Source organism: Chlamydotis macqueenii, chromosome 16 (genome assembly GCF_036417535.1).
Source record: "Chlamydotis macqueenii isolate bChlMac1 chromosome 16, bChlMac1.mat, whole genome shotgun sequence".
In the NCBI taxonomy this organism is placed as follows: domain Eukaryota; kingdom Metazoa; phylum Chordata; class Aves; order Otidiformes; family Otididae; genus Chlamydotis; species Chlamydotis macqueenii.
Genome location: NC_141571.1, coordinates 14,875,769 through 14,902,378, shown reverse-complemented (window position 1 = coordinate 14,902,378; position 26,610 = coordinate 14,875,769). Strand labels below are relative to the sequence as shown.

At 54.9% G+C, this 26,610-nt stretch overlaps 1 protein-coding gene across 3 annotated transcripts; it reads left to right on the top strand.

The window, feature by feature from the left end:
- The first annotated feature begins 10,245 nt into the window (after positions 1 to 10,245).
- TCEA2 (transcription elongation factor A2) lies at positions 10,246 to 26,147 on the top strand. 3 transcript variants are annotated; one of them, XM_086760311.1, is made up of 11 exons: positions 10,318 to 10,459; positions 11,564 to 11,656; positions 11,750 to 11,958; positions 13,071 to 13,133; positions 13,808 to 13,913; positions 15,344 to 15,434; positions 20,835 to 20,968; positions 22,419 to 22,475; positions 22,922 to 23,076; positions 23,391 to 23,537; positions 25,158 to 25,813. In XM_086760311.1, the coding sequence occupies exons 4-11, from the start codon at positions 13,080 to 13,082 to the stop codon at positions 25,257 to 25,259; spliced, it is 846 nt and encodes a 281-aa protein (XP_086616437.1). In that variant the 5' UTR covers positions 10,318 to 10,459; positions 11,564 to 11,656; positions 11,750 to 11,958; positions 13,071 to 13,079; the 3' UTR covers positions 25,260 to 25,813. The 3 variants fall into 3 exon arrangements, with proteins under 3 accessions (XP_086616436.1, XP_086616435.1, XP_086616437.1); XM_086760310.1 differs by lacking the exons at positions 11,564 to 11,656; positions 11,750 to 11,958 and adding an exon at positions 25,832 to 26,147 and having other exon boundaries at positions 10,246 to 10,459; positions 25,158 to 25,229; XM_086760309.1 differs by lacking the exons at positions 11,564 to 11,656; positions 11,750 to 11,958 and having other exon boundaries at positions 10,246 to 10,459.
- Positions 26,148 to 26,610: the final 463 nt, after the last annotated feature.

The following is a 26,610-nucleotide window of genomic DNA, read 5'->3' as shown; positions in this document are numbered from 1 at the left end:
GGGGCTGAGCCGGCAGCACGCTGCGGACCGCGCCGGCCGAGACCAGCAATCAGACACCGCATCCAAGGAAGCGGAGAAAGTTGTCTTTCTTTTTCAGCTCTTTCCAATAACCAGAGGTCAGCCTTGTTTATACAGGATTTTAACTGGAACGACAACAGCAATACCCATAGCGCGAGCAGCGAAACCCACAGCTAACCCAAAAAAGCTGTTCGCTTCGCGCCGGCGCAGCTGGAGCCCTTGGTCCTCACCGGGGCCGTCCTGCCTCCCCTTCCCCTGCCCTGGCCCAGCCACGGCCTCTTCTTCCACAGATCCCCATCTCCGGCGACGGTCCCACCAGCTCAGGGTGCCGTGCTCCCAGCCACATCACCCCATGTTTGCTCCCCAATCTGCTCCCACCGAAACCTGGGGTAGGGCCCCCACCCTCCCACTGCAGCCCCCACTGCAGGATGCTTACGGCCAGCCTCACGCCGGGGAAAGGCTTCGGCGCGGCTCGGCGCACAAGGAGGGCGTGCGCGCCGGCTCGAGTCGCTTCCCCGGCAGCCGACGGCGGCGGCGGCTTTAATACTTGGTTCCCATCACGGAAAGAGCCCGGGCTTTTAGGAAGGAAAGTCTTACACTTCTACCAACTATTTCAAGACTCCCATAAACACATTTTTGGTTCAGCGTTAATGAATTACCTCAATGCGCAGCTACTCATGCCAAATACACGAACACAGACTGCAGAAAAGCCGCCGAGAAGCAGATTTGGCTGCCGTTCAGCTGCTCCGATCGGCACAATTTATTTTCTCGGTTATAGCAAGAAAACGCGCTCTGCCCGTGGCACCGCGTCCTCCCAGGAACAGGCAGCTGGCCGCCAGTTGGGCCGCGCAGAGCCCGGGCACGCCGGGGTTAGTCGCGGCTTCCATCGCTCCAGCTGGCAGAAGATGCTGCTCACTGGTGTCTGTTCAGGAGACACGGCCAAGAACCAGGATCCCGCTCTTTCCGCATCCTCAGGCTCGCCGCTCCGGGCCGCCCGACCTCCTCTCGGGTGCCGGGGAAAGGAACCGGCAATTAGGAGGATTTCTGAGCCTGGCTTTTTTGGGGAGGTGGGTTGGGGCAGCCCGACTGTGGTCCCTCTCCGTGTGTCCTCTGCTTTCCTCTAACACCAACGGCCCTGCCACGCTGGGGACGGCCAGGAGATGATATTCCCGCCAGGAAAAGTGCAAGCCCCTGCTTTTGCCAAAACCTTTCTCACCAAGGCGCTGCTCTGGGGGTCCCCAACCTCCGCACCCCGCTGGGTGTTTGCTCGTCCCTTGCTCTTCCAGCATCGTCGGACTGAAAGTCCCACAGATAAACGGGCTTGCGCTGCATCGCGGATAAGGATGCTGCTTCCAAGCCGTGAAGAGGAGGGGAATTACGGAAGGCACCATCACTTTGCACCTCAGTCCTCAGCGAAGGCTCAGCCAGTTATTGCCTCTCAGCTCCCTAAAACCAAACTCCAGCGGCAGGCGAGCAGGGGAGAGGGGGCGGCCGGCTGCACCCCTGCACCCCCCGAGCCCCGCGGCCGGCAGCAGGAGGGTGGCCCGTCCTCTCCCTCGCCGGGAGGGAGGATACAGCAGCGCGAGATGTCTCCATCTGGGAAAGGTTTGCCGTTCTCAAGAGCTGCTGTGGCTCCCGACATGTTTTAACTTAGCGCGAGGCATTACCTCACCGGCCTGCGCAGATGGCAGATGGCTGCGGGCTGCGCCGCGCTCCGCTCTCCCCTCTCCCCGCTCCGTCTGCAGCCCCTGAACCCAGCGCTTTCCTCTCGGCTTTTCCATGTGCTGCCTGCTTTGCTCACAGGATCCCTGGAAGGCAGTCACCCGCTTCCTGAGCATCATCCCAGCCAGGACTGGAGCGAGAGGAGCTTTTGCAGTATCCCTGGAGGAAGAGGAGCCTTTGCACCGTCCTTGGAGGAAGAGGAGGCCTTTGCACCATCCCTGGAAGCGACAACCTTCGCCGAAGCTCGCAGCCCACCTCACATACGAGATCTGGTGGCCAGCTCTCTTCTTCACCAAGGCTTTCACCACCCAGCAGCAAGGACAAGGATGTTACGGAGGGAACATTAATGAACTGGGAAGGGAAATGAGCAGGAACGTGCAGCATTTGCAGCTCAAAACCCCCAAAACTGTGACATCCCCCCCATAAATTGGCCTAAAAATGAGACGCCACAGGCAGCAGCTTTAACTTTCTGAGCATCCTTTGCGCTGCAACTCGGGGAAAACGGCAGCGAAATCCTCCAGTAACGGCGCTGGGGCTCGGGAATGCTCGGAGCGGCCATGGCGGGGTTTGGCGCAGGGATGCAGGGTGGGAGGAGGAGGACGGTGTGGACCCCCAGGGATGAAGGCTGCGTGGATGCCAGGGATCCCCGCGGCCGGCGGGGCGCAGGGGGACCGGGGCCGGGAGGCAGGCGGTAGGGAAGGGCTCCAAGGGAAAGGCTTTGTTCGCCGGCCAGCCGGGAGTGTGCGAGGGCCTCCGGGTTCCAGTGTTTCTCCTCCGCTTCGCTCCTGCTGTGCGCGGGAGCCGGGCCAAGGTGGAGCACGGCGGGGTGCAGCGGGTCCCCGAGGAAGGCAGGGACGGCTGCGCGTTTTAGCCCTGAAATCGCCTGGGAAAGCGGCTCTGTCTTTCCTTCTCCCTCCGAGGCTTTTCCCTCACCCAAACCCAAGCCCTTTCCCAGGCCGCTCGCCCCGAATGCCTCCCCCTCCGCCCTGCTCCCGACGACCCCTCTCGCTTGGCCCGCGCTCGGATTTGGAAGCGCTGGGGAAAGGACAAGCAGGGGCTGAGGACGCAGCGGCCCTTCGCGGCGTGCCGGAGCTGGAGAAATAAGGTTAAAGGCTCTTATCTGATGGAGCCGCAGCCTTGCCAAGCCTGTTGCTATCAGCTCGGGACACATGTGCGGTTGGCAAAGCTTCGGGGACACAATAATACAAACAGTTTTCATTGTCGAGTCAACAATGATGGGAGAAGGAGCCCGCTGCTATTACCGGTATAAAAGGCGCGCTGTAGGAAAGCTCGGGACAGGAGGATGCCGCCGGGATCAACAGCGGGGCTTAGCAGATTACGGTTATATTTGTACTCGGGAAGGAGAAACCTTCCATCCCCAGCGGGCTGGAGCCAGCAGGACGGAGCCGGGGGGTGGGGGGTTTACGGCTGCGAGGAAAAACTCTCGGAGCGGCGCTGGAAGCAGCTGCGGCAAAGTGCTGATGGCAGCGGGTTTGGGCGAGGGCAGCTTTGCAGCACGTCAGCCCGAGGTCCCGCTCTGGGAAAAAAAAAAATCTCTAAATGACCGAGCAGGGGTTGGGAGGTGAAGGAGTGACCGCAGTGACAACCCGGGGCTGGTGGGATCCCTCTCACCAAGTCTGTCTATCTGAAAAAAAAACATACTGGTGTGCACGGGGCGGATGGGTGATCAGCACGTGCTGCAGCCACTCTCTGCTGGCATTTGGAGGATGGTGAGGAGAAGCTTGGTGCCTCCAACACATCCTCCCACATTCTTCCTCCTCAGCCTTCCCGGGCCCCTGTCAATCTAAATGGGGGATTTTGGGGGAACACGCACTCCCGAGCTGGGTTGGATGTGCAGGTGGATGAGTGGGATGAGAGGATGAGTGGGATGGGGCCACCGTCCTGCCCAGGGCAGCAGCCCCTCCGAAGCGGCACCCACGGGGCTGCCATGTGCCCATGGCTCTGCCCAGCCCACCCTGGTGCTGTGCTGTGCCCCAGGACCCGGGCAAGGTCCTAACCGCGATGCTACACGCCAGTGAGGGCACAGAGAGGGTGCTTAAGGGTTGTAGGACCCAAAATGCAAGACGGAGGGTCTCCAGCCACCCGGCTGGCAGAGGGGTGGTCAGCAGCCGGGCCAGCGGGGCCGAGGCACGGTGCCGTCCCGCACCCTCGGAGTTGGCTGGCGAGGCGATGGGGAGCATGGCCTTGGCCGTGCCCGCGATTGTGAGGAAGGGGACTCAGGTTTGCCAGCCGTCGTGCCACGGTGGCAGGGGGGCAGTGCGCACAAAAGCCCCCACACCGCGGCGGGGCAGGAGGTCAGGAACTTATTGGCTGCTGGCAGGGGCCGAGCGGGGCCGGGGCGGCCGTTCCCACTGGGAGCAATGATGTCAGGCGGCGGTGGGAGGCAGGAAGCCCGATGCAGCCAGCGAGTCTGTCCTCCTCAGCCTTCCCCATGTGTTTTCGTGAACAATGCACCCCCATGTCAGGGACACGGCGAGGACAGTCCTCCCATGCGGCCAGCTTGCACCCGCGCTGGCATCCCAGCTACCGTGCCATGCCGGGTGCCGCTCGCCATCCGCACGGGCTGCGGGACAACGCCGGCATCGCACCTTTGGCACAGGGATTTGGCGTGTCCGCTGCATCGCTGTGAGATCTGGAGGGAGGAAAACATGGCGTGCACCGGCTGTAGCCTGCACCACTCCGGCACCAGCGTGCTGCCGTGCCCCTGCTTCTCTAGACGGCGCATCTGGCCCCGGTGAGACACATGAGCAGGGCAGAGAGGCTGGCAAACCCCGGAGGAAGCCCCTGGAGAAAGGACAGCTGTGCCAGCTGCTGACTTGGCCCTCTCCCACTCCCAGCTCAGCCAGGGCAGGGTGAACACCCACCACGAACACCCAGACGTGCCTGCCCGGGTGTCCAGATATTCCATCTGGAAGCAGCAAGGGCGATTACTGAAACGCGCTGAGGAAAACCTCCGGCAAGCTGAGGAGCTTGGTGATGCTGTGAGATGCAGAAGAGCGTCTCCGGGCTGGGGGTCTGCAGGGGCGAGGGGAGGCATGAGCCCCATCTCTGCCCTCCCAGCCCAGGCAGCCGGCGCTTGGTTTTGTCTCCCGGCCCCACGAGCAGCCCCCGGGCACCCCGCAAGCATTCGGAGCAGGGAGGGCGATGGCAGCCAAGTGAGGGGCTGCGAACGGGGCGGCTGGGACGGGGCAAGGCGCCTGGTCGCCAACACCCAAAAGGAGAGGGACTTCCTGAGCGCAGCCAGCTAAAGGATGGCCCCAAGGACTCCGGCTTGGCCTCTCCCTCCACCCCACCCAGCACACCCTTGTTTTCGCAGAGGTGCCTCCGTGCCGGGGATGCAGCGCGCTGCGTTTGCCAGCGGCTGGCAGCGATGTCCGCGCTGGTGCCGACAGGCCGGCTGGCATGTTTTCCCCCAGGGAGGCTTTAGCAGGAGGCTGTGCATTTCTGGGAATTGTGTCGGGCAGGGAAGGAGGTTATTGTTCGAGCTGCAAGTGTGCGGCACGCTGATGAGATCAGGGCTCGCTGCTCGGCGGTGGCGCAGCTCAGCCGTCTGTGGCGCTGCTGATGGGGCGATAAGGGGGAGAAGGCCCTTATCTGCCGTCCCATCGCTGGAGAGCAGAGGGCATGGCGAAATCCCGGTGACCTGGCGCTGCTGGGCCCCGCCGTGCGGTCAGCACGGGGCAAGGGGGTGTCCAGGGGGTTTCAAAGGCAGCCTCTGCATGGGCACCGTCCTCGTGTCCTCGTGGTGATGGAGGGACCGCTGTGGCCCCCAGCCCACGGCTGACACGCCAAGGGCCTTGCTCTTCAGCAGGGCAGCTGAGGGGAGGGTATTTCTGAGAAAAGACCCCTCCATGCTGCCCCAGCCCCCCTCACTGAGCCTCTCCTTCCTCCCTCTCTGCCAGTCAATCCCTGTCTCCAGCCCCTCTGAGGTCTCCATCCCAGCCCTGGCTGCCCTGCCGTGTGCTTGCTCCTTGGCAGGCAGGACACAGGTCCCACCGATCCCAAACTCGGTGGGAGACAATAACAGAGCCCTCTCTGCAAAACCACCGAGAGGAAGGGGCTGGGGGGCTCAAGGCCCTTTGCAATCCTTTGCTGTCAGCTGAGAGGTGACGCGTTAGCCCATGAGATGCTAACCATCCTCCTCCTCCTTGGGAGGACACCTCTTTCCACGTGCCACGGCTTTTGACACAGAGCGAGTCACGAGAGCCCGAGGTCAGACCTGCCGCCACGGAGGGGCACAGCCATCCAGAGAGCTTCCCCACCGCCCCGGTCTGGAGATCGCGCTGGCGAGCAGGGAGAGCATAGGAAATGCTACATGGGAAAGCCCTGTGTGAGAGCCCAGGAGCCCCTGCCTTCCCACAGCAGACTTATCAAGGCACCAGTTCAGAGTGGCGCTTTCTATGGGCCAAAAGGGAAGTGCAGACACACCAGACTCCTCGGGGTCAAGGATGCTGGGCAAGCAGCGAGCCGAGAGGCTGCAGGGGGCAAGGGAGGGAGCCGGGGCGTGGGGAGGGAGACACAAATAGCAAAATGAATGGCTTGAACTTCCTATGTTTTATGAAAGCGAATAAAAGGAGACAGAGGGGGGAGAGAAAGGAGACCTGAGCGCTCGCACACGCTCTCATGCACACGCGGGCCAGCCCAGGCCCCAGGGCCCGTCGGTGGCCGGTGGCAGCCTGTGCCCACTCGCCTGGCACAGCTTTGGGCCAGCGGCTTGTCTGGCCCCGCGTCCCCCGAGAGCACCTCGCGAAGTGTGACAGGCTGCTGCTTAGCACTTATTACTCCCCCGTCATTATTATTTTGAACAGCAGCCAGTATAATTTAAATTGTTAGAAGGAGAAGGTTTAGGGAACATCCAAAGTGTCTCAGAAGAGCATCTGCAAACCTGGAGGTCCAAACTCCACCCTGGTGCTTGCAATGAGCCGGGCCCCAGGGAACCGTCATCTCCTCCGCGTCCTCCCTTCCACGCTCCCCGTTTCGCAGGGTGGCACAGGTTGGGCTACCACGCGGGGTGGTCCTGGCCACGTTCCCCTCCACGGCGGCTGCCCGCCTCAGCCAAATCTTGCAGCCATTCCTGGTGCAGGACTTGTCCCAGGAGGTCCAGATGGCAGCGTCCCCAGGCACGGGCTGCTCACCAGCAGCTCCAGGACAGATGCGGTGGGAGGTTGTGGGGAGCAGAGGACATGCAGCCTCTGTGAGCTGCTGTGCCGGAGTGGCACGGATGGAGCCCGTGGTATCTCCTGGAAGCCACGCTGGTTTCTGCTGTGTTAGGAGGGCCTGTGCCACAAGATGAGGTGTGGAGAGGTCCCTTGGCTCCTCAGAGGAGAAAACGTGACGGTCTGCAAGACAGAAATGCAAGTCACCATTCGGGCAAAATTCTCCAGGTTTCTTAAGTGTTTGGATGGAGGATTTAGGCCTCCAGGGTCAATGTCCCTGGCGCCAGGGCTAGGACCCTAAGGACATCAGACAACTGCAGCAAGGAGGGGGACAAAAGGCAGATCCCTGCCTCTCTTCGGGGGCTGCCACAAGGTCATGTCCAGGGGATCGGTCCCACTGTCTCCCTCCTCTCCCAGGTTTGAGCTGCCCTGAGCTCAGGGAGGAACAGCAGAATAACCATCCCCAGGGAGGTCACTGCTGGGAATGCCTTGACCATCAGTGCGAAAGGGCAACGTCAACTACTCAGCAGAGCCAGGAGCCCACCACTGCTGCCAAGGCAGCCTCACGAGGGTGAAAAGGAGGGAAAATATACCAAAACTCCTCCCCCAAATCAGTGCTGCTCTGGCAAAGCCTACGGCAGCTGCTCCCATCACCTGGCTGGCGTATGTGGTGCTGGATGAGGGCTTGGGGTCTACCATCTACTTACCGTCATCGCTCCCTGGATGGGGTCTCTCGCTAGCAGCTCAGAGCCCAGCGTGTCGCCCAGGGACAGCCAACCTTCCTGTCCCTACAAGCCGTGACCCCAAGGCTGAGATCTTGGCACACCTGAAGTTAGGGGGTGTCTCAGGACAGAGCTTCCCCAGGGGTCTCATGGTGGGTAGGGGGGCAAGGCTGGGCCCAGGAGGGCCTCTTGTCTTTGCCTTCTCCAAAAACGGACCAGATGGAGCCTCCGGTGGTTGGGAGCAACAGAAAGGGTGGGGTTTGGTGGCCGATCTCCAAATGAATGACGGTGACTTGAATCAGTGAATCGAATCTGCTGGTGATACTGGAAGCAAGGAGAGCTCATCCGACTTGATCCAGCCCATCTGCCGGGTCCGAAGCAGCTGAGAGTCACTTGGGAAACACTTGGGAAAATCAGGTGAGATTTTCTGGAGGTTTATTTTGCAGCAAACTGGCTCCACCAGCTCTGCCTGCTGTGGGGAGCTGCCAGCAAGGGTCCGGGTACAGAGACTTCCGCGGTGCCTCTCGGTGCGTGGGGGTCAGCTAAAGTTCCCTCCCAACCTCTCCCCCCAGCCCAGCTCCAGCAACAGGCTCACCCCTGCTCTGTTTTTAGCACAGTCAAGTAGCTGCTTTCACAAGAGGTAAAAGAAAGTTCATGGATCCGCTGACAGATCAGCCCAAGCGGGAATTTCTCTGGGAATTCCTGCAATAGCAGGTTGGCTCCCGCGGAGGTGGAGTTTCCTCTGGATCTACCTCCACCCAGGCTTGGGGAACGCTCCGGCCACCGGCTCCACGCTCGGGGGGCTGGGCTGAGCGACGCCACTGCTGCCTCCCAGCCAAGGTCAGCCAGAAACCCTCCTCGCTCCGCAGACGCCTGTCCCGTTAACCCTTGGGAAGAGCGGAGCCGCAGGCTGGCGGGGTTAGGCTGCAGAGCTGGCCTGTGCCCGTGGGTGTGCAGGGGCAGGGGGCATTTTCCTCTCCCACCCAGCAGGCAGCGGACGGGGGTGCAGGCGTGAGGATTTCATGCTGTTGCGTTCCTTGGGAAGCCGCTGCCAACCAGGCAGTCGCGGGGCCTGGGCAAGGATGGTTGGCCGCGGCGGGAGGCTGGCGTTTGGGGTGACGAGCTTCTCGCTCTGAGGCAGGGAGCGACGGGGTGACGGCGCTCGGCATCGGTGACTGTGAGCTCTGGAATCTGAGACACGTCCCCGGCCATACTTGTGGTCGGGAACCATCTTCGCGTTGCAGCGATACAAACCACAATCACAGCGGCAGCACTGCCGCTCGAGCGCGCCTCTGACGCCAAGGACCGGCGTGACCCGACCCCACACACGGGACAGGCAGCTGCCCGCTTCCAGGGACCTCCAGAAGGTCCCCTTGTTGGGACATGTTTCCTCCTCCCTCGCAGAGGTGGGCCTCTCCAAAATGGCACCCCCTGGCTTCCTGGCCAGACCCTGCCAAGGGATGGAGGCTTTCCAGATTCTGCAGAGGCTCCAGACGGTGGGCTGGAGGGAAGTCGCGTTCGCAAACATGGGGCCGAGCCAAGAAGTTTCAAGGTGGCTCCAAGTGTCACGCCAGGGAGAGGGTCTGGAGCTCAGGTTTGGTCTGGGGCCACCTCCGCTGTTTTGGGGATGAATTAAAACGTTTCTTGCACATCTAGGGAGCCGCGCTAGCTCGAGGGCATCCCACAGCTCTGTCCGATTCCAGGTCAGCTGCCATAAAGAACAGCAAGCTGGCAGCTTGGGGTACCAACAGGCAGTTTTGGGGGATAACGACCTAGGAGAGGTTTAGCACGGCTCTGTTCAATACTCCCCACCTCTGTGTGCCGGTAAAGCTGAGCTCTGCCCTCAGTGACCCGGTTGCGCGGAGCTGAGGGAGCCCTGGCTCCCGCTACCCAATTCTGCAGCCCGCGGCCAGGCACAACGCGGCTCCGGGCCTCTGCTTCGTCTGCAGCCGGGGCGGGACAGGGCCGCTCTTTACCGGCACAGGCAGGGCCCTCTCCGAAACATCGGCGCTCGGCCAGGGCTGCGAAGCCGGCTGTGCCGGAGGAGGCCTCGAAGTTCTCCCCCTGCCAGCAACCAGATGGAGAGAGCACCGAGGAGGCCCGCCAGCGGCCACTGCGCAGCTCCCGAGTGCCATCTGCAGGGGGGCCCCGCGCCCCGCCCTGGGCACCCCCAAACCGGCCCTCCCTTCTCCCCACTCCCGTTAATTAGTCTCAAGTCCCTAAGTCAGCACTAGGACCGGCTGCACGGCCCCGCGTCTCGGTTTAGGCAGGCGGGGGATCCCGGAGGGATGGGGCAGCCTCCAGGCTGGGGGGAAAGTAGCCTGGCTCAGCCGCCGTTACCCCGCAACAGATTAGGACACGCGTGTAGTCTGTGCTGGCTCGGGAAAACCCTGAAACGCCACCGCCGGGGATACCATGGGAGGGGGAGACCCGTTCCGTTACCGGCCCGTGAGGGCGGCGGCTTGAGAGGAGGGACTACAGCCCCCACAGTGCCTCGCGGCGGGCTGGGCCGGCGCGGGGCATGCTGAGAGTTGTAGTCCTGCCGCCCCCTCGGGAAGAGGCGGGCCTGCTCCTGGAGGACTACAACTCCCGTCGTGCCCCGCGCGCCGCCCGCCCGGACTGCAGTACCGGGGGCGGTGGTGGGCACCGGGCAGCCGTCGCCGGCTCTCGTCCTGTCCCGGTCGCCCACCCCACCCCCCCCCCGCCCCGTCCGTCCGGCCCCCGGCCCCGGCAGCCGCGGGGAGCGGCGCGATGGGCGGGGAGGAGGAGATCGTGCGCATCGCCAGGCGGCTGGACAAGATGGTGGCCAAGAAGAGCGCGGTGAGTGGCGACGGCCGGGCCCCCCGCAGCCCGGTTGGGGGGGGCTGGCAGCCGAGGCCTCCCCTCTCCGTGGGGCCCCCGTGGTGTGGGACCCCCCGCTTCTGCTTCAGTCCCCGTTGTGAGGGGGCCTTCCCCTTCCCCAGCCCCCATTTTGGGGCCCTCCCTCTCCATGCAGTCGTTATCGTGGTGGAGCAGCAGCCGCCCCTTCAAGGTGGGGTTCGCTCCCCCAGCCCCCGTTGCCGTGGGGTGGTCTCCCTCTCCATGGGCCGCCATCCCTTGTGGCGTGGGATCCGCCGCGTTCCAGCCCACTGCTGGTTACAGGGGGGCTCCATGTTCTCCCCTATGGTGCTGTGGCAACCCCTCCTCCCCACACTGTGCCCCCCCACCCCACGCACCCTCTGCCCCACAGCTCAGCACCCTGGGGCTCACCCTGTGCTGCCTGCTGGGCTGTTCCCCTCCTGAGGAGCATCCTCAGCCCTCCTCCCTTGTCCCCTTGGGGAGGGGGATCCTCACGCACCCCCCCAGCATTGGCCTGGGGCTCTGTTGTGCCCTCAGGAAAAACCCCAGTGCTTCTCTATTTGCCTCCTGCATCCCCATCCCATGCAAACACCACTTCTGCTCGCTCTCCCGTGGCCTTCGGAGTGTGGAGGGCTGGCTTTTGCTGCTGTCTGCACACTGGGGGTCTTGCAGGGTGCCTTGTAAGCAATGGGACTGGCCAGGGGGGACAGCAGCAAGTATTTCCCTGCCTAAAGGGATATGTCAGCTGGTGCTCCTACAAACAGCGTCACGCCAGCGCCAAGGCAGCAAGCTGCCTGAGGAGGGTTTGTGACGGAGGTATGTCTGTGTTTGGGGTGGGGGAGAGGGCTTCTGGGGCTGAGGAGGGCTGTGGGGAGTGGGAGGTGATGGGTGAGGAGGGTTAGGGACACGTGGTATTTGGGTGACGGGATGCTGGGTGCGGTTGTCACATGAACTTTTGGATGCTGGACCGGCTCTGCCAGCCGTGGATCGGGCTGAGCGCTGGCACTTGTGTAGCTGGTGTAACAACCCGGGAAAGCGTGTTTGGGCTAAACTGCAGCCTGTGATGTCTGTTCCCGTTGACGGCAGGTTTTCAACACCGTTGTTGAAATAGGAAAGGAGCAACCTTGCAGAATTTGCTTCCAAGCTTCACTGAGAAAGAGGCAGCTTCTTAAATGAGCGGTATGAAATGTTTCCTCTTGGCTGGCGCTTTATACGGGACTGACCCGCAGCGTGTTTGTTGTGTATCGGCTAATTTGCGAACTCTTCCTGCAGGGTGCTTGCCTGGAGTACCTGTTTGTTGCTCTAGTTTTTGCGTGGATCCCCCTTTGCTGCCGCTGTGCCAAGTGGCTCCGTTTCTCATAACGGAGACAGGAATCACCCGGTCGCGTTGTGTGTTCAGGGCTGGATTTAATGGAGTCCCTTTGGCTGTTGGAGGAACGGAAAGGTGTGAAACCGCCTGAGCGGGAAGCCGCTGGTTCTGGGTACGGTACTGCGTGCTTCGTGCTGTTGTGAGTTGCTTGTCTGCACGCCGAAAGCTTTGACTCTGCTTTAATTTGGCTTTCTCAGCATCTGTTCTGTCGGGTGGCACTGGCAGCTGGATTGCTTCCTGCGGTGAATCGGAAACCCCTTCTGCGTAGGGAGGCCGGGATCCGGGACAGGGTCTGTCAGCGCAGGCTGCTTTGCCTCTCCGCAGTCGTAGGCCCTGTAGGTCTTGTGCTGCAGATGGGTTTGGAGTGGTTGGTGTTTAAATGAGCTGGTTACGAGTGAACAGTAGAAGGCCTTGTTTGATGGAAGGGGGATGGGAGGAAGGAGCCAGCCGAATGGAGACAGGCGTTCTCCGGCTGCGCTCTGCTGAGTGCTGCTGAAGGCAGGCTGCTGCTTCTGTCCCTGCCATTTCCCTGAGTGACTGCCAGTTTTAGGTATGTACAGATTGCCTTGTCAGATTTTTTTTTTTTTGATCTGAGTTCTGGGATGCAGAGCTGATGCAAGGAAACTTCACGTAGCGCGTTTCAAGCAACCAGCTCTTCAGCTTCACTGCTTGATGGCTTTGCTCCTGCTGTTAGCTCCTGTCCTGAGCAGGGCAATTCTTTTAGCTCTGGCTCTGGACAGGGATTCTGAGCTTCAGCTTGGTGACTGAAGTTCTTGCAACTATGGTAAATTGTTCTTGTCAGCTAATGGAACAATCAGGGCCCTCAGAACAGTGAGTTTGATAGCAGGATTACTCCTGCAAGCCAAGTGGTGTGCTGAGGGGTCAGTTTGTGATTCAGAGTGTGTTTTTCCAGGTGTTAAAAGTGTTAAGCTTGCCAGGTGAGGATAAGAAGCTGATGCTGCGGTTGTACCGTACACCAGCAAAGATTTGTAGCGCTCTAGTGCTCTTCTGTTTCGCCCGTTCCAATATCTCAGGTGCCTTCTCCAGATTGTGGGATCTACTGTCTGTCCGGAACAGCAATCCCAGCAGTAATCTCGCTGATGTTTTGGGGAAGGCTTGTTGGTGTTTTTCCCTTTGAATTCAGCTTTCTGAAGTTATTCCCAGGCTGTTGCATTTCTTTACTAGAAGGTGAGGCACTCACTCTGTTTCTCTTTTCCTCTCCAGGATGGTGCAATGGATTTACTGAAAGAACTGAAGAGTATGCCTATGACCTTGGACTTACTGCAGGTGAGTTGCACAGCTAGGGTCAAAAGCTGAAGTCTATCTGGGTGAGTTCGAAGTGTTGTCTAAATAAGCTTAATAGATTTCTTCTCGCTTCTTGCCTCATTCAAAGCATCAAAATAAACATTAAATCCAGAAAATAGTACTGAAGCTGGGTTTTGGACTGGCAATTTGATAGCTCTGGGCCACCGTGTGCTGTCTGAGGCTTGTGCACAGCTGGTGAGGCAAATGTGGGTAACTGCTCGCATCTTCTCTTAGGCTTCAAAAAGAGGAGAGACCAGCCAGATCAGAGCAGCAAACACAAAGGCAGTCACAGAGAAAAGTTCTTTGCGTCTTTATAACAGTGATGCTCAAGACACTGGGGAGGTGTGAACAGAATTACGATTCAGAGGTTAAGATATGCACGTTGGATTTTTTCACTCTAGGCTTGAATATCACTTACAGGTGTGTAGGGAAGGTGTTTGGGGTGATTGGATGTCTAGCTTCTGATGGGTTTGATTAACCTGGGGATTAACCTGTCATCTCGCTTTCAGAAGTTGAAAGGAGATAATAATTCTGCAAGACCTTGGATACTTCCTGTCTTGGTCATTGCTTTGACTTTGTCATGCTTATTTCTGATTTCGATTAGTAACAAATAGCAAATCTGCTCTGGAATGATTCATTTGAGTGTTCACTTGCAGTCCACCCGCATTGGGATGTCAGTCAATGCACTGAGAAAGCAGAGCACAGATGAAGAAGTGATATCGCTTGCCAAATCCCTCATCAAATCCTGGAAAAAACTTCTAGGTAAGAAAATCAGCATCTTCCCGTCAGATTCAGCTTGTGAAGGAGCTGGCTGCAGTGGGAGGCTGGGTTTCTCAGGAGAGCTTGTCTATTCAGATGAATAGAATAATCAGCCTTTACAGTTGCACCCTCGGTCTTTCAAGTTTTGTCTCCTACCATGCATTCCTCTAGATGTAGCTCCTGTTTAGCTAGCTCATCCTTGAAAGAGCATTGAAAGCTTCAGGACTGTTCTTAATGTGTACCTGTTCGTATGATGATTAGCAGCATTATTTGTAGAAACAGTATCTGCGCTCAACCCCAGTTGTGTGCTGTGTGGCAGTAATACAGCGTGTGCTGTCAGCCTTGTGCAACGACTTGGAAAGAGAAACGCTGGAATGCGTTTTGGCTGATGAGCTATAGAAGGACCTTAGTTTAACACCTTGTAGGGAAATTCACATGGACTGTTTCCTGCTGGGGAGGCTTTCATGGGGGTGGACAGTGATAAGCAGAAGCTTGTAATTCTATCTGAGAAATTTTCATGGTGATACGGCACAGACTAATGTCAAATTTGCAGATGAAGGAATTACAAATACGGTTTTAGTGGTTATCTTTGAGATTCTGCGGCGCTGAGATTGGAAGGACAGCTCTACCCGTGTCCTGCTAACAAGACCCTGTGCCTCCCACTCTGCTAGCAGCAAAGTACCTCAATGTAAAACTCAAACGCTGCTTATTTTTTAAACGAATCTTTTGGGCATTTTGCCCTTTTGTAAAAGGAATATTAGCAATGTGGTGTTTGAGGCAAAATGAAACGTGCAGCTGGCTCTATCTGCACTCCTGGGCTCCCTGTTTCTTGGTAGGCTGAATGAGCATTAGAAGCCGTGTTTTCCTGTCCTGGAACTGGGACTGTCACTTCCTCATTAGGCTTGGTGTGTATGGGCTAGGCTGAGACAGTTTACCTCTGGGTCACACTTGTTCTGTGGTGTAATGAAAGTCCCCTCCAGAGCTTTGCTCTCCAGGCTTTCAAGAGCACTTGGGAAACACTAGAAGTTGTGTTCCCAGAAGGACTGGCCCGTGCTGGCCCTTCAGGTGGTGCTGGCTGGAAATGCTGCTTTTAGTGGTGCTTTAGAGAACTTGATCTAATCTGTGCTCAGCAGCCAGGATGTCTCTGAAAGAAACTTTTGTGATGAGGCATGTCTTGTGAGGAAGCTTATCTCCTAGGCAGGGAAGGTGTTTGCTGAGTTTGGTGAGGAAAGCTTTTGTTTGAATTACTTTCCACTTAGAGGCAAGAAAAAGGTCTGTTGGAAAGCAGGAAGGCCATAAAGGCATTCTTTCTCCTCATTCTTTTGGGAAAATAATACCTTGCCTTAGGCCCACGCTGCGTACTGTATGCAGGGCTGCAGCATAAAGACCGGTTCTGTCCCCTTTAGCGTCTGTGTCTCTTCTTTTGAATATAGATGCTTCTGAGGAAAAGAGTGAGGAGAAAAAGAAGAGCCTGTCCTTGCCAACATCTTCCTCGAAGGAGACTGGTAACTCAAGAGACCAAAGGTAATGTTTCCCTTTAACCAAAGACGGTACTATTACAGAATTTGGATTTTCTTATGGCGCCTTACATTGTTGTTTTTAAGTGTCTGAGCTGGAAATTTTGCGTAGTCAAATTCCTGGTTGGAAACACCAGGAGTCTGGAGTTCTGCAGAGACGATCTGTGTAGTGTTTCTAATAAATTGTGACACAGAAATCGACATCTACAAAATACAGTGGCTTCAGTGATTTTTTTTTTTTTTTTGTTTTATTCACGTCTTATTTCCTGGTTTTCTACTCCTGGTTATGTGCTGGTTTTTCTGTTAGTAAAACATTCCTCTGTTCTTTCTTGTGTTGCATTTTTGTGTATTTTTGCTTATTTCTAACATTGTAGTCCTTAGAATGAGGATTATTTTTGGCCTTTGCAATTTCTAGTGATGGATGGGTTTGACCAACACATTGCTGTAGTAAAACTTCCATTGCTTTGTCCTTGACGAGTCCCAGCAGAAGTCCTCTTTTCACTCTAGACCGATGTCCACCCATCTGGCAAGGTCCGCTGCACGCTTGCCGTGCCTCAGATGTTGCTTTCCACTGTCTATGACTGTGCTTGCCAAGCCGTTGAGTGGAGGCAGTGATCAAAGGGGAGTAGGCAAATGCGATTCAAAGCTTTATTCCAGAGGCGAGATACTGCTGCCAGCCTCGCATCCCAGGAGGGTGTGCGCCACGTAGGTTTGACCCTGACGTGATTTAGCCAATTTCCCGAGTTTGCCAGCAGATTTGGAGTATTAAGGCTACAGTCCTGCTGGTTTGCAGGCTCTCCTGTATTTGCAGGCTGTCTCTGGTCACTTTTTTTGTCGCTCTACCCTTTGCTTTTCCTTTTCCTCTTGAATCTCGCAAGGCTTGACACTTCGATGTGAGCCTTTGCAGCTCTGCGCAGCCGCTGCATGCAGAAGGCTGCTGTACACCTCCAGTGGCAGGCTGGTGTGTGGCAGTGGTAAAAGCAGTAGGATGGAGTCTCCCAGCTGCAGTTTCCTTTCGTCCCGGTAAGAGGAGATGAGGACTGGAGGTCAAAGAGCAGTCAGTGTGCTTTGTAAGCTGAGAGAGTTGGTCTGAGCAGTCATCACCAGCCTTGTGATGCAAATACCTTCTCTTCCTGATCCTTGTACTCCGTACTGCCTTCCCCAGGGTGTGGACGCAGGAAGAGCCTGTTGTAAGGCTGATGAGGGTAGGAACTGAGTCAGTCATGGGTAGGAGCCTTTGTGTGTGCCCTCACTGGTCAAGGGAGGCAGATTTCCTTCCAGGGTGAGCGTAGAAGCCTTGCTGGAAATACTTGTTGACTGTTCCTGATGAGGAAAGGAGAAGGCAAGCATTACCAACTTGGCTGGTCCTGCTTAAGCCAGGACGTAGTGTTGCAGTTCAAAGAAAAAGGGAAGCTTCTGATTTAACCTTTGGAAAATTAACCTCGTGGAATAGAGCCTGGAGGGAAGGAAGTGTGAGACATTCCATGGGCAGAGTGGCAGCAGACACTTCAGGAGCAGAACGAGCTGGGCCTGCTGGGACATCTGGTTTGAAGGCTGAGGCTTGTAGTAATTTCACTCAGAACAGGATCCTGGCTGTAGGCAGAGAGGCAAAATCCCGCTGTCCCCTTCCCTTGTCAGACAGTTATCGAGGGGTAAGCGAAGTGGCTTGTGCTGCTAATGCTCCCCTGTGCCTTGACGTGCTGCAGATACTGCAGGGTTGTGGTTTTTTTCTCCTTGATGCTTTCTACATGTATTCAGCCTCCATCTTCTGAATGGCAAGGCATCCTCTTGGTGTGAAGGGTGAACAGAAGCAAACGGATTAGCACAGCACAGACCAGCAGAAGCGGCTGGCGCTGGGTGTCAGCCCCTTGAGCCAGGCTCTCTTTGCAGAGACAGGACTGGTTGTTCTCCAGTGCTGCAAAATAAACTCATCTGCCTTGCCAAAAAAAAAAAAAAAGTTTATTAGCAGTGAAGAGTCTTTGTTCTGTGAAGCACAGGCTGTGATGAAGGGGGTCTGACTCGTTGTTCAGTGTGTGATTGCTGGTTCAGATGAGGCTGCTAGCAAGATCAGCTTGTATTCAGATATTTCAGCCACTTAGTCTGATAACTTTTGGCTAGGCCTTCCTCTTCTGTCAGGGAGAAATACTTGAATAGCTCTTGGCCTGGAACTTGTCTTGCTTTCTGGAACACAGATGTAGAAATCCCTCTGTAGTGACTCAAGAGCACCAAGACCTGGGGGCTCTGAGCCAGCCAGTGTGGAGCTGGCACCTGCGCAGTTATTTGCTGCGTTACTGTAATCCGAAGCACATTCTGTAGTGTTTTAGACCATTAGTGTAGTGTATTTTAATGGGCTGTGTCTAATGTTTCTCTGTCTCTGGCAGCATGAGCTTTTTCTTTCCCAGGAATCTCTAAACTGCCTTTATTAGGAGGTTTTAGACCTGTGGCCTGAATTCAGCTCTTCCGTGGGATTTTCTTCTGGTGCATCCCTGGGTTCTGCTTCCAGTGCCTGGCTGGTGCTGTGCCACCATTTTGTTCCAGCGTAGCCTTTTTCATGTATAAACTTTTGCTGCCTGGATAGATTTACAAGCTCTTTCTCCTGTTTAACAAGAACAGTGTGAACCACAAGGATTTCCTGAAATAAGTCTTCTAGGTGTGTTTGAGGTCTCTTTCCCAACTCTTCTAATGACAAACTAACTCTTAAAGCTTATTATTATTTATTAATAACTTTCTGTACAGTCTTTGGAATGACTGAGAAGTCTGTTTCGTCTGATTACTTGTCAGCTAACAGAAGTGCGATAACCATGCATCTTGTCTAGCCTTTTTTCCACCTCCAGGGAATAAACATCTAAATAGCATTTACAGACAGATCCTTCCTGAAAATCAGGTATTACCAGTGCAAATTTTAGTTTAAAGACCTGACTTGAAGTACTGAATGTGGTGAGGGTCAGAGTTGAGAGCTCACATGCGGTGTTCTGCTCTGGGTGACATTAGTGTCACTGTTGCTTGCAAAATGAGCCAAAAGTTAACGCTAGAAGAGCTCTCAGGAAAGCTTCTCCCACCATTCCTTCCCAGGACAGCACCAGCTCTGCCAAAGCTGTCCCTGACAGGCCTTTCTCCAAGTTCTTCTTCTCCTAAAAAACCTCAGGGTAAGACATTTCCACAGCTACCCGTGGCATTATCTTCTAATTCATAACTCACCTGTACAATTTGAAACTTACTCTCAATCAAAACCTGACTTGCTAAGACCATTTCTTCACGCTTTTGTCTTTAGCAAGCATGGAGGACTTTTCCTACTGTCCTCCTTTTGTTACAAGTTTTCCAGTATTTCAGGACTTGTCTCCTCTAAGTCTTCCCTGCTGCAAACCACTCCAGTTCCTTCAGTCTTGCCTTGTAGGTATGTTTTCTAGGCTTTTTGCCTTTGTCCTTTGGGAAGTCTCATTTTTCCAAACTGTTTCATGCAACATGATCAGCTGTGATTTTCAGATGAGTCATTCCCGAGTTGTGTATGCTTTGATTATTTGCAAGTTAAGTTGTTGTTTCTTTTTGCAGTACGTGAGTGTAAATCCTGTTGAGTGTTTTGAGCTGTTTGGACACAAATCTCAAGAAAGGTTGGACTAGATGATCCTTGTGTTCCCTTCCAACCTGGTATTCTATGATTCCATGAAATCTGTTCCTTAATAGCCTCCTGCAGTGCTGACCAGTAAAACTAGCTGGTAAAGTGTCTTTATTCAGCTACTGGTCAAAGAGAAACATGATGAGCTCACACTATAGCCTCCCTCTATTTCATCTGAGCAAGAAATAATCATCTGTTATGGTCTGAGCTGAACAATTTGCTGAAGGTGCACTGCTGGATGCTTCTTAAAAGGGCCTGGCGAGGTGCTGAACTGCAGCAATCCAGTAGCCCTAATGATGATATACGGGCTTTGAGGCACTGCAGAGCCAGACTGGGTTTGAACTGAGCAGCAGCAGAGTCTCCCAGGATAAGTCGCTGAAGTTGCCTGGCTCCGTTTCTACAGCAGTAGGTTCGGAAGGTTTCCAGCGCAGCGCTGTTTTCCTGTGGGCTGACTAATCCCTTCCAGGACAGCGTAGTGGAAGTGCCTGTTCATAACGGATTTATTTTTAATGGCAAAGAAGTGGCAGTAGTGACCCAGCTTAAAAGCAGTTGTCAAGCCACTTGGACCTTCAAGGAGATGCTGCCAGTATGGCATGGGTGTGGTATCAGGGTTTCTCTTTTTCCCCTCTGTCTCTTACTGCATTAACGTTACCAGGCATTGGCCATAAATAAGTGTGTTTTATGGCCCAAACACCAAAGTCAGAGCAATCTCTGCTGAAAAAAAATTGCTGTTCTGCTGCCTAGATTTAAGGGGTGTGACGGGGAGCTCTATAAAATCATCTGGGAATCATAATAGCCCAAATCTTTTACCAGCAGTTATTCGCAGGGCTAACTAACTCTCTGAGCAGATGTCAGGATTTATGGGCAAGATGTCTCCACGCTGTGGGTGTACACCCAGCCAAGCTGCTCGGTGAGGTTACTCCTCTGGCACGCAAACCTCGCCGCGGTGCGTGCGAGCCCAGCCTGTGCGGTGCTTGTTCACCTTCCGTCTCTCCAGCCAGCTCCCCTGGCAGAAGACCTGACTGAGTCAGCCACGGCAGGCAGGTGTTTGCATTCCCTTGCTCGTGCCCGTGATTTTTTTTTGGATATTGTAGCTGAAGGAGCCATTTTCTTTCTTTTCCTTAGCACAGCAGCTCCTTCTGGAGGGGCTAGTGTAGGCTTCTGTGATTTCTGCCCCAGAAGGCAGCGTGCTGCACTCCCTGACAGCTACAGAAAGCTCGATTGCTTTTTAATTTAGCTGTTCTCTTTCCTGCTGCTGACATCTTGGCGGTAAAAGGATGTGAGACGGGGAACCAGCTGAGATGAACCTTAGTGGTGGCTTCTGCTCCCTTTCTGCTGAGAGCAGTTACGGGCTTTGTGTCCTGCAAAGTGAGAGGGGAATAAAGCACCGTGCATCTGTGCACTGCGCTACCGTTCTCAGAGCGCTGATGGTCGTGGGAAGTCCTCGGTATATTTGAGTTACTGAGTGTCCAGCAGCTTTGTGATATTTTCACTTGATGCCCAGCGATGTGGCAGTTGTGATGTGTGTTCAATAACAGAAGTTGGTTGCCAGGCCTGCTTCCTGGAGTAAACCCTCATTTACAGCCGGCAGAGCCCACGGGAGAGCTCACACCTGGGTTGATGGTGTCGGTTGCTGGATTGGGCAAGTGTCTGGGGCAAGTGTCTTTGCACCGTTTTCCTCTGACTGGTTTTGTATTACGATTAACAGGAAGCTTGGACACATACCTGCTGATCCTCTCTCTGCTCTCAGTGACTCGAACTGAGACATTCTGACAGATGAAGTTTCTCTTTTAGCTCCAACAAAAGGCAGGAGCCTCCGAAGACTCCGACCACCCCCAAAATCACCACCTTCCCTCCAGCGCCCGTCACCTGCGATGCTGTCCGCAACAAATGCAGAGAAATGCTGACAGCGGCTCTCCAGGCTGATGGTAAGTGCTGGGGGAAACCCTGCATTGCCTAAAGGGCTTCACAGCTCCTGGTGTGTTTTGTCAGAGATGTCCGCGTGCAGGTCAGCGCCAGCTCCTCTTAGACGTGTTCTTCTGGAGCAGCCTTGCCGAAGGATTGTTGCCATCAGCTCAGTGTAGCCTTGGACAAACTGGCTGGCGCTGCAGCACTTTCAGACACTTGCACGTGGACCTGGCTTGAGCCAGAGGCACGGCAGTGTGTCCGGCGGTGGCTGTCGAGAACATGGGGTTATGTGGGTTCTTCTGCTCTGCAGCCTGGGGTGGTTGGGCCAGAAGTTTCATCTTAAGGTGTGCAGGTATTTGCTTCCCTTTCCAGGTCTCAGCTGTAAAGTGAAGCTGTCATCTCTGCTTACCCTTGGGGCACAAAATGCAGCTCAATGCATGGAATTTGTCAGGAATGGTGCTCATGCCAGTCACCACGTGCTCTTAGACTCCCATGCCCCTGCAAACTGAAGCCCCTTCCATATCGTGGTCCCCTGTGGGTCTGGGGTGGAGAAGGTCTCTCCTGCACTCAGGCTGTGCCATCTAAAATGAGAGGCATCTGCAGGTGCTCGGCGTCTCTGAAAGCTGGATTTTAAACACCTCAAGCTGAACACATGCTGGTGTCCAAATTCCAAATCCCTTTGGAAAACTGAGGTCTAAGCACTGCAGAGTTTTATTAATTTGGAGCCAAGGAATGTAGATAGCAGATGGAGAAGTTCACAAAGTCTTTATTTCGAGCCTTCCTGTGCGCGTGCACGTGTTACATATATACTGCATGAAGCACTTTGTATAACTCTTAGGAAAAAACCTTTCCATGTGAAGTCTGGGAAACAGTCCCCTCGAGTCTTTTGCTAAGCTCGTCCCTGTTCCCTGCTTTACGGCACTGGTTACCATCGCCAGTGTCCAAACTCGGGGCAGTTATTGCACTCTGGATGATGCTGTTTAATTGGCAAGAAGCAGCATGGGAGAGGAGAGGGGCGGAGTCCTGAGCTGAGAAGAGAAACGCAGGCTTGACTCTGATGCTGCACGCTTTCAGGCTCTGCCAGATTGTTGGTCGGAGTAGAGCTACTCCTTGTTGACACCGATATCTGATGAGTTCCTGAGACTCATGCCAATATGTTTGGTGTCAACTATACCAAGGATATATTGGAAACCGGTATGTTTTGGGGGCCAGGTCCTTTTTAGCTTTGTCTAGTGCCATCCATCTCCTAGAGAGACAGAGGGTCTAGACTGGCTGGACTGGTCTATTTTCATCACTGCGGTTTTGAAAAGGACCAAAAGGTAGCTAGAGCAAAGGCCAAGATGCCAGTTGATGGAAAAAGCATGTAAATCAAAATAGCAGACTATCTAGATCTGTATCTCAGAAATACTGAGCCTGGGGACCTCTTGTCTGCTTGGAAGTCATTGACCTCGTGTTTTTCCTGTCTTACAGACGACTATATTGCCATTGGCGCCGACTGTGAGCACCTAGCAGCCCAGATTGAAGAATATATCCTTACCGTGCAGGGTTTCCTCGAGGGTCTGTGTACCTCCAGGCCATGAAATTAGTGTGCTTGGAGGGAAAATGGAGCAGTCTTTCTTTGTGTAGATGATCTGCTGCAGCTCTGCTAGTCAGGGCTCTGGTTCCAGCTCTGCTTGGCTGAGTCCTGGGTCACTAACGAACCACCAGTGTGGTGCTGGGAGCTCAGGGCATAACTGAAAATAAAGGTTATTTCCATCACAGTGAAAAAGCCAGAATTGAAAGCCCCTGGCCTCTGGGATTGTATAAGCCTGGCCTCAAACCCAGCATTAACCTCCCAGAGCAGACACTGCTGTTGGGTCCCAGCACCCCCATCTGTGTCCTGGCAGCGGGTAACGCTCCCTGCAATTCACACGTGATGTAGAAAGTGCTTGGAGGCCTCTGGGCTGATCGCAAACTCCTTGACTGCCGTGTACGCATATACCAAGATGTCAAGAACACCGACATGAAATACAAAAACCGAGTGAGGAGCCGCATCTCAAATCTGAAGGACTCCAAAAATCCTGAGCTGAAAAAGAACGTGCTGTGTGGGACAATTACCCCTGAGCAGATAGCGGTGATGACCTCGGAGGTGAGGAAGCCTGAGGAGCAGGGGGTGTGGGCTCTGGGGACTGAAGCAGGGGGCTGATGTGCAGCCAGAGTTGCAGATTTCTCAGCAGCTGCTGCCAGAGTGCATGGGGAGTGAGCTAGCACTGGGGTTTGCAATGTGGAGAGCTGTCTTTTGGTACTTCACATCGTCATGGGGGCCTAGCTATGAACCAGAAATGAAAGGTTTTCTGTCTTAATACTCATCTCTTAGGCCACCCTGTCCTGTCGACTCTTTCCACTGTAGTGAGTGTGATGGTAAAACTGGACAGATGTGGTTGTATTGCTTTTTTTTGAAAGGAAATGGCCAGTAATGAGCTGAAAGAGATCAGGAAAGCCATGACGAAAGAAGCAATCCGGGAGCATCAGATGGCCAAGACAGGAGGGACGCAGACCGACCTCTTCACCTGTGGGAAATGCAAGAAGAAGAACTGCACTTACACCCAGGTTAGTCCTCCTGCTCCCACAGCCTCCACACTGTTGACCTCCGCACAGGACATGATCTGTCATGGTCACAAGCTCTTACTGCTCTGTGACAGACCCTGCGGCACAGCACAAATGTTGCCACTGGTGGAGAGAACCTTTTTGTACACTCGAGGCTCTTATTTAAAATAAAAAATCGTGAAACATAAGGAATAAACGAATCAGCGACGTGAGCAAGCAGAGGGGATTTTGCTTCTCGGTGGACCGCTGCTGGAAGCCTTGTGCATTACCAGTGCTTTTTAGTTCCCATGTTTGCGCCAGGCATCTGGAGATAAATGTGCCTTTGCTGTGAGTCAGTGTTTCAGAATGTGCAGATACCCAAAAATTCACCAGCAACCACGCGATTGCTACTGAGTGGGTGCGCACAAACTGCGTGTGCAAGTGCCGAGTGAAACGCCTTCGTACGCTTGGATGTGCTGTGCAGACGCAGATGAGAGCCCGGCGGCTGACCGGGGGTTTTCCTTTGGCTCGGCAGCAGCCCTGCGTCCTGCGGCTGGCTCAGGCGAGGGCTCTGGCTCTGTGAGCGCGTCCCAGTCAGTCGGCTGCAAGTGTTGCCTGGGCTGTCTCGCTCGCCTCAGCAGCGCGTGGGACTCTGTTTCTACCTGTAGAGGACTGGAGTCTGACTGCCTGGAATTGGGGCAGGTGACCACAGTGTCTTCTAAATAGAAATATCAGAAGGTTTTCTGTATTTTTATTAGTTTTCCAGCAAAATCACTGCTTGGTGGCTGAGATGTTGCAAGTTCCAAGTAGATTAACTGGCATTTGTGAAAGCGTTGGAAGCCAAGCAGTAATGTAGGGTGAGAATTACAGAACTTAGCTTGCAAAACATGCTTGTTTTGCATCATGCAAATGCTGTGACTCTTGCACATTTGCTAATTACACATGTAGATCACCATAATTACCCCTCGACATAGTCCTTCTGTCTGACTTGTGCAGGGAGTGCCAGTATTTTTGGTGTAGATCTGCCTTGTGGTATTCAAATGCCATGAAAATCTGATTTTTAGCAAAGTATGTGTTTCTGGCAAGAGGCACTCAGAGGCAGCAGTCACATCTGGGTTAAATATCAGAGCTCCTTAATGGCTCAAATACAAAACAGACTGGAAGTGTGCAGAACCTGGTAACCCAGAGCATGTTCCTGTGAGGCCAGGCCATAGGACTGCTCTGTAAACGGGAATGCGTTGAGTGCTTTTTTATGGATCACTGCGGAGCGCGTGCTTGGTGGGCTGAGGGTTTTGTCCTCTCACCGCTGGCCGTGTCCCTTCCCGGGGGACGGTACGGAGAGGGCCTGGCTGTGGTCCACCTCCGGAGCCTCCTGCAAGGAATGGGCAGCAGAGCGGCGAGGAGGGAAATGTGCTGCCCCAAAACACATCACTCCAGGTAGAGGGCTTATGAGATGTGTGTCGAGGTGTGTATCATTTCACAGGGAAGCTCCTTTTGCCCTCCCAAGCCTTGGCCTCTCATTGATTTCTGACAGTGTCACCGCAGCATGAATCCCTGGTGGCCAGAGGGACAGGGAGCTCCCCGTGATCCCCCACGGGGCCACGTGTGATGCTGGGCTCTCATTTCCCTCGTCTCCTCCCCCAGGTGCAGACTCGCAGCTCCGATGAGCCCATGACCACCTTCGTCGTGTGCAACGAGTGTGGGAATCGCTGGAAGGTAGCACACCAAGGATATTACTGGCACTGAGGGGTGTTAGGGTACTGCAGATGCTTAGCTGCTGCCCTCAGAGGTCCTTGCCAAACGCTGCCTGGCTCTAGCAAGTGATCCTTCCTCCCAGCACAGAGGCAGGAGCTCCTGGGTTCAACCCATCTCTGCAAACCAGCTGGGGTTGTCTCACGCTCACGTTCCCTGCCTCCCCTCAACATCCCCTCTTCTGCCATGACCAACTTCACAGTGCTTTCCGTGCTCCCTCTGCCCCCTGAGAGATGATGGTGATGACATTCAGGATTTTAAAACTGCTCTGTTATACTGTGCGCAGAGCTTGGGAGCGAGCAGAAATCTCCCGGTCAGTGGTGAGCAGCAATGGCACCGCTGTCCAGTGCCAAAGAGCCACAGCTGAGAGATTCGAACGGCAGCTCTGTTCAACCCCTGCTCCAGGGGCCGAGCCCTGCCTCTGCAGAATTCCCAAACCTTTGCCAGCTTCAGAAACAAGACCATCACACGGATCCCTCTTTTCTTCTAGGCAGCACGCGCATGACCCGCAACTCCCCTTGGCAGCGAAGTTTTCTAATCGGGGTTTAAACTCCCTTCTCTTGCAGTTCTGCTGATATGTGCCATGGCCCGAGAGCGGCAGCCAAACGCAGATCAGAGCGCAGCTTCCATACGCCAGCTCCCACGGCAATTGTGTTTTGTGTCCTGAGTGAGTTTGCATTGTCACGCGCTGAGAGAGCGGCGGCGGGGAGGCCTGCCTCTCCGCTCGGGCCTCGGTGGAGAGCCGCAGCTGTGGGCTGACAGGGTGGCAGGAGAGCTCACTTCAACACACGTAGTCGTTATTTTCTCATCTAAGCGAGTACGGTCACTTTTTCTTCAAAACTAATATTAAACATTTTTGTCAGTTTCTGACTTTTATTTGAACTGTGTGCGTGCAGCACTTTCCTTTTGCGGCGTGGAACGGCAGGAGAGCTTGACGGACAGTCAGTGTCCAGAGGGATGAGGACTGAACGCTGCCCGGGCTGCCAGAAAGCGACAAGCCGCTGGTAGGTACACCCTTGGTGCATGGAGGTTTGTTCATAGTCAACACATGAAATGTAAACCACTGGGGTGGTTGGGTGGGCAGTACTGGTCTTCCTCTGATGGACCTGCTGATGGAAGATGGCTTTTGGGGCACAGATCAGCATTCATGCGATTTGTAAATGCATACCTTGAAATCCCAACAGCGCAGGCTGCTGCAAAGATGAGAATGTCCTGCCCAGGTTGTAACAGACTGAAAGCAGGATGACATCAGGCACAGAAAAAAAAACCCCAAACTGAAACTGTTGATTTGGGAAAGCAGGAGAGGGAGGAAGTGTGCTAGACCCAGGCGAGGTCAGTGTTTCCT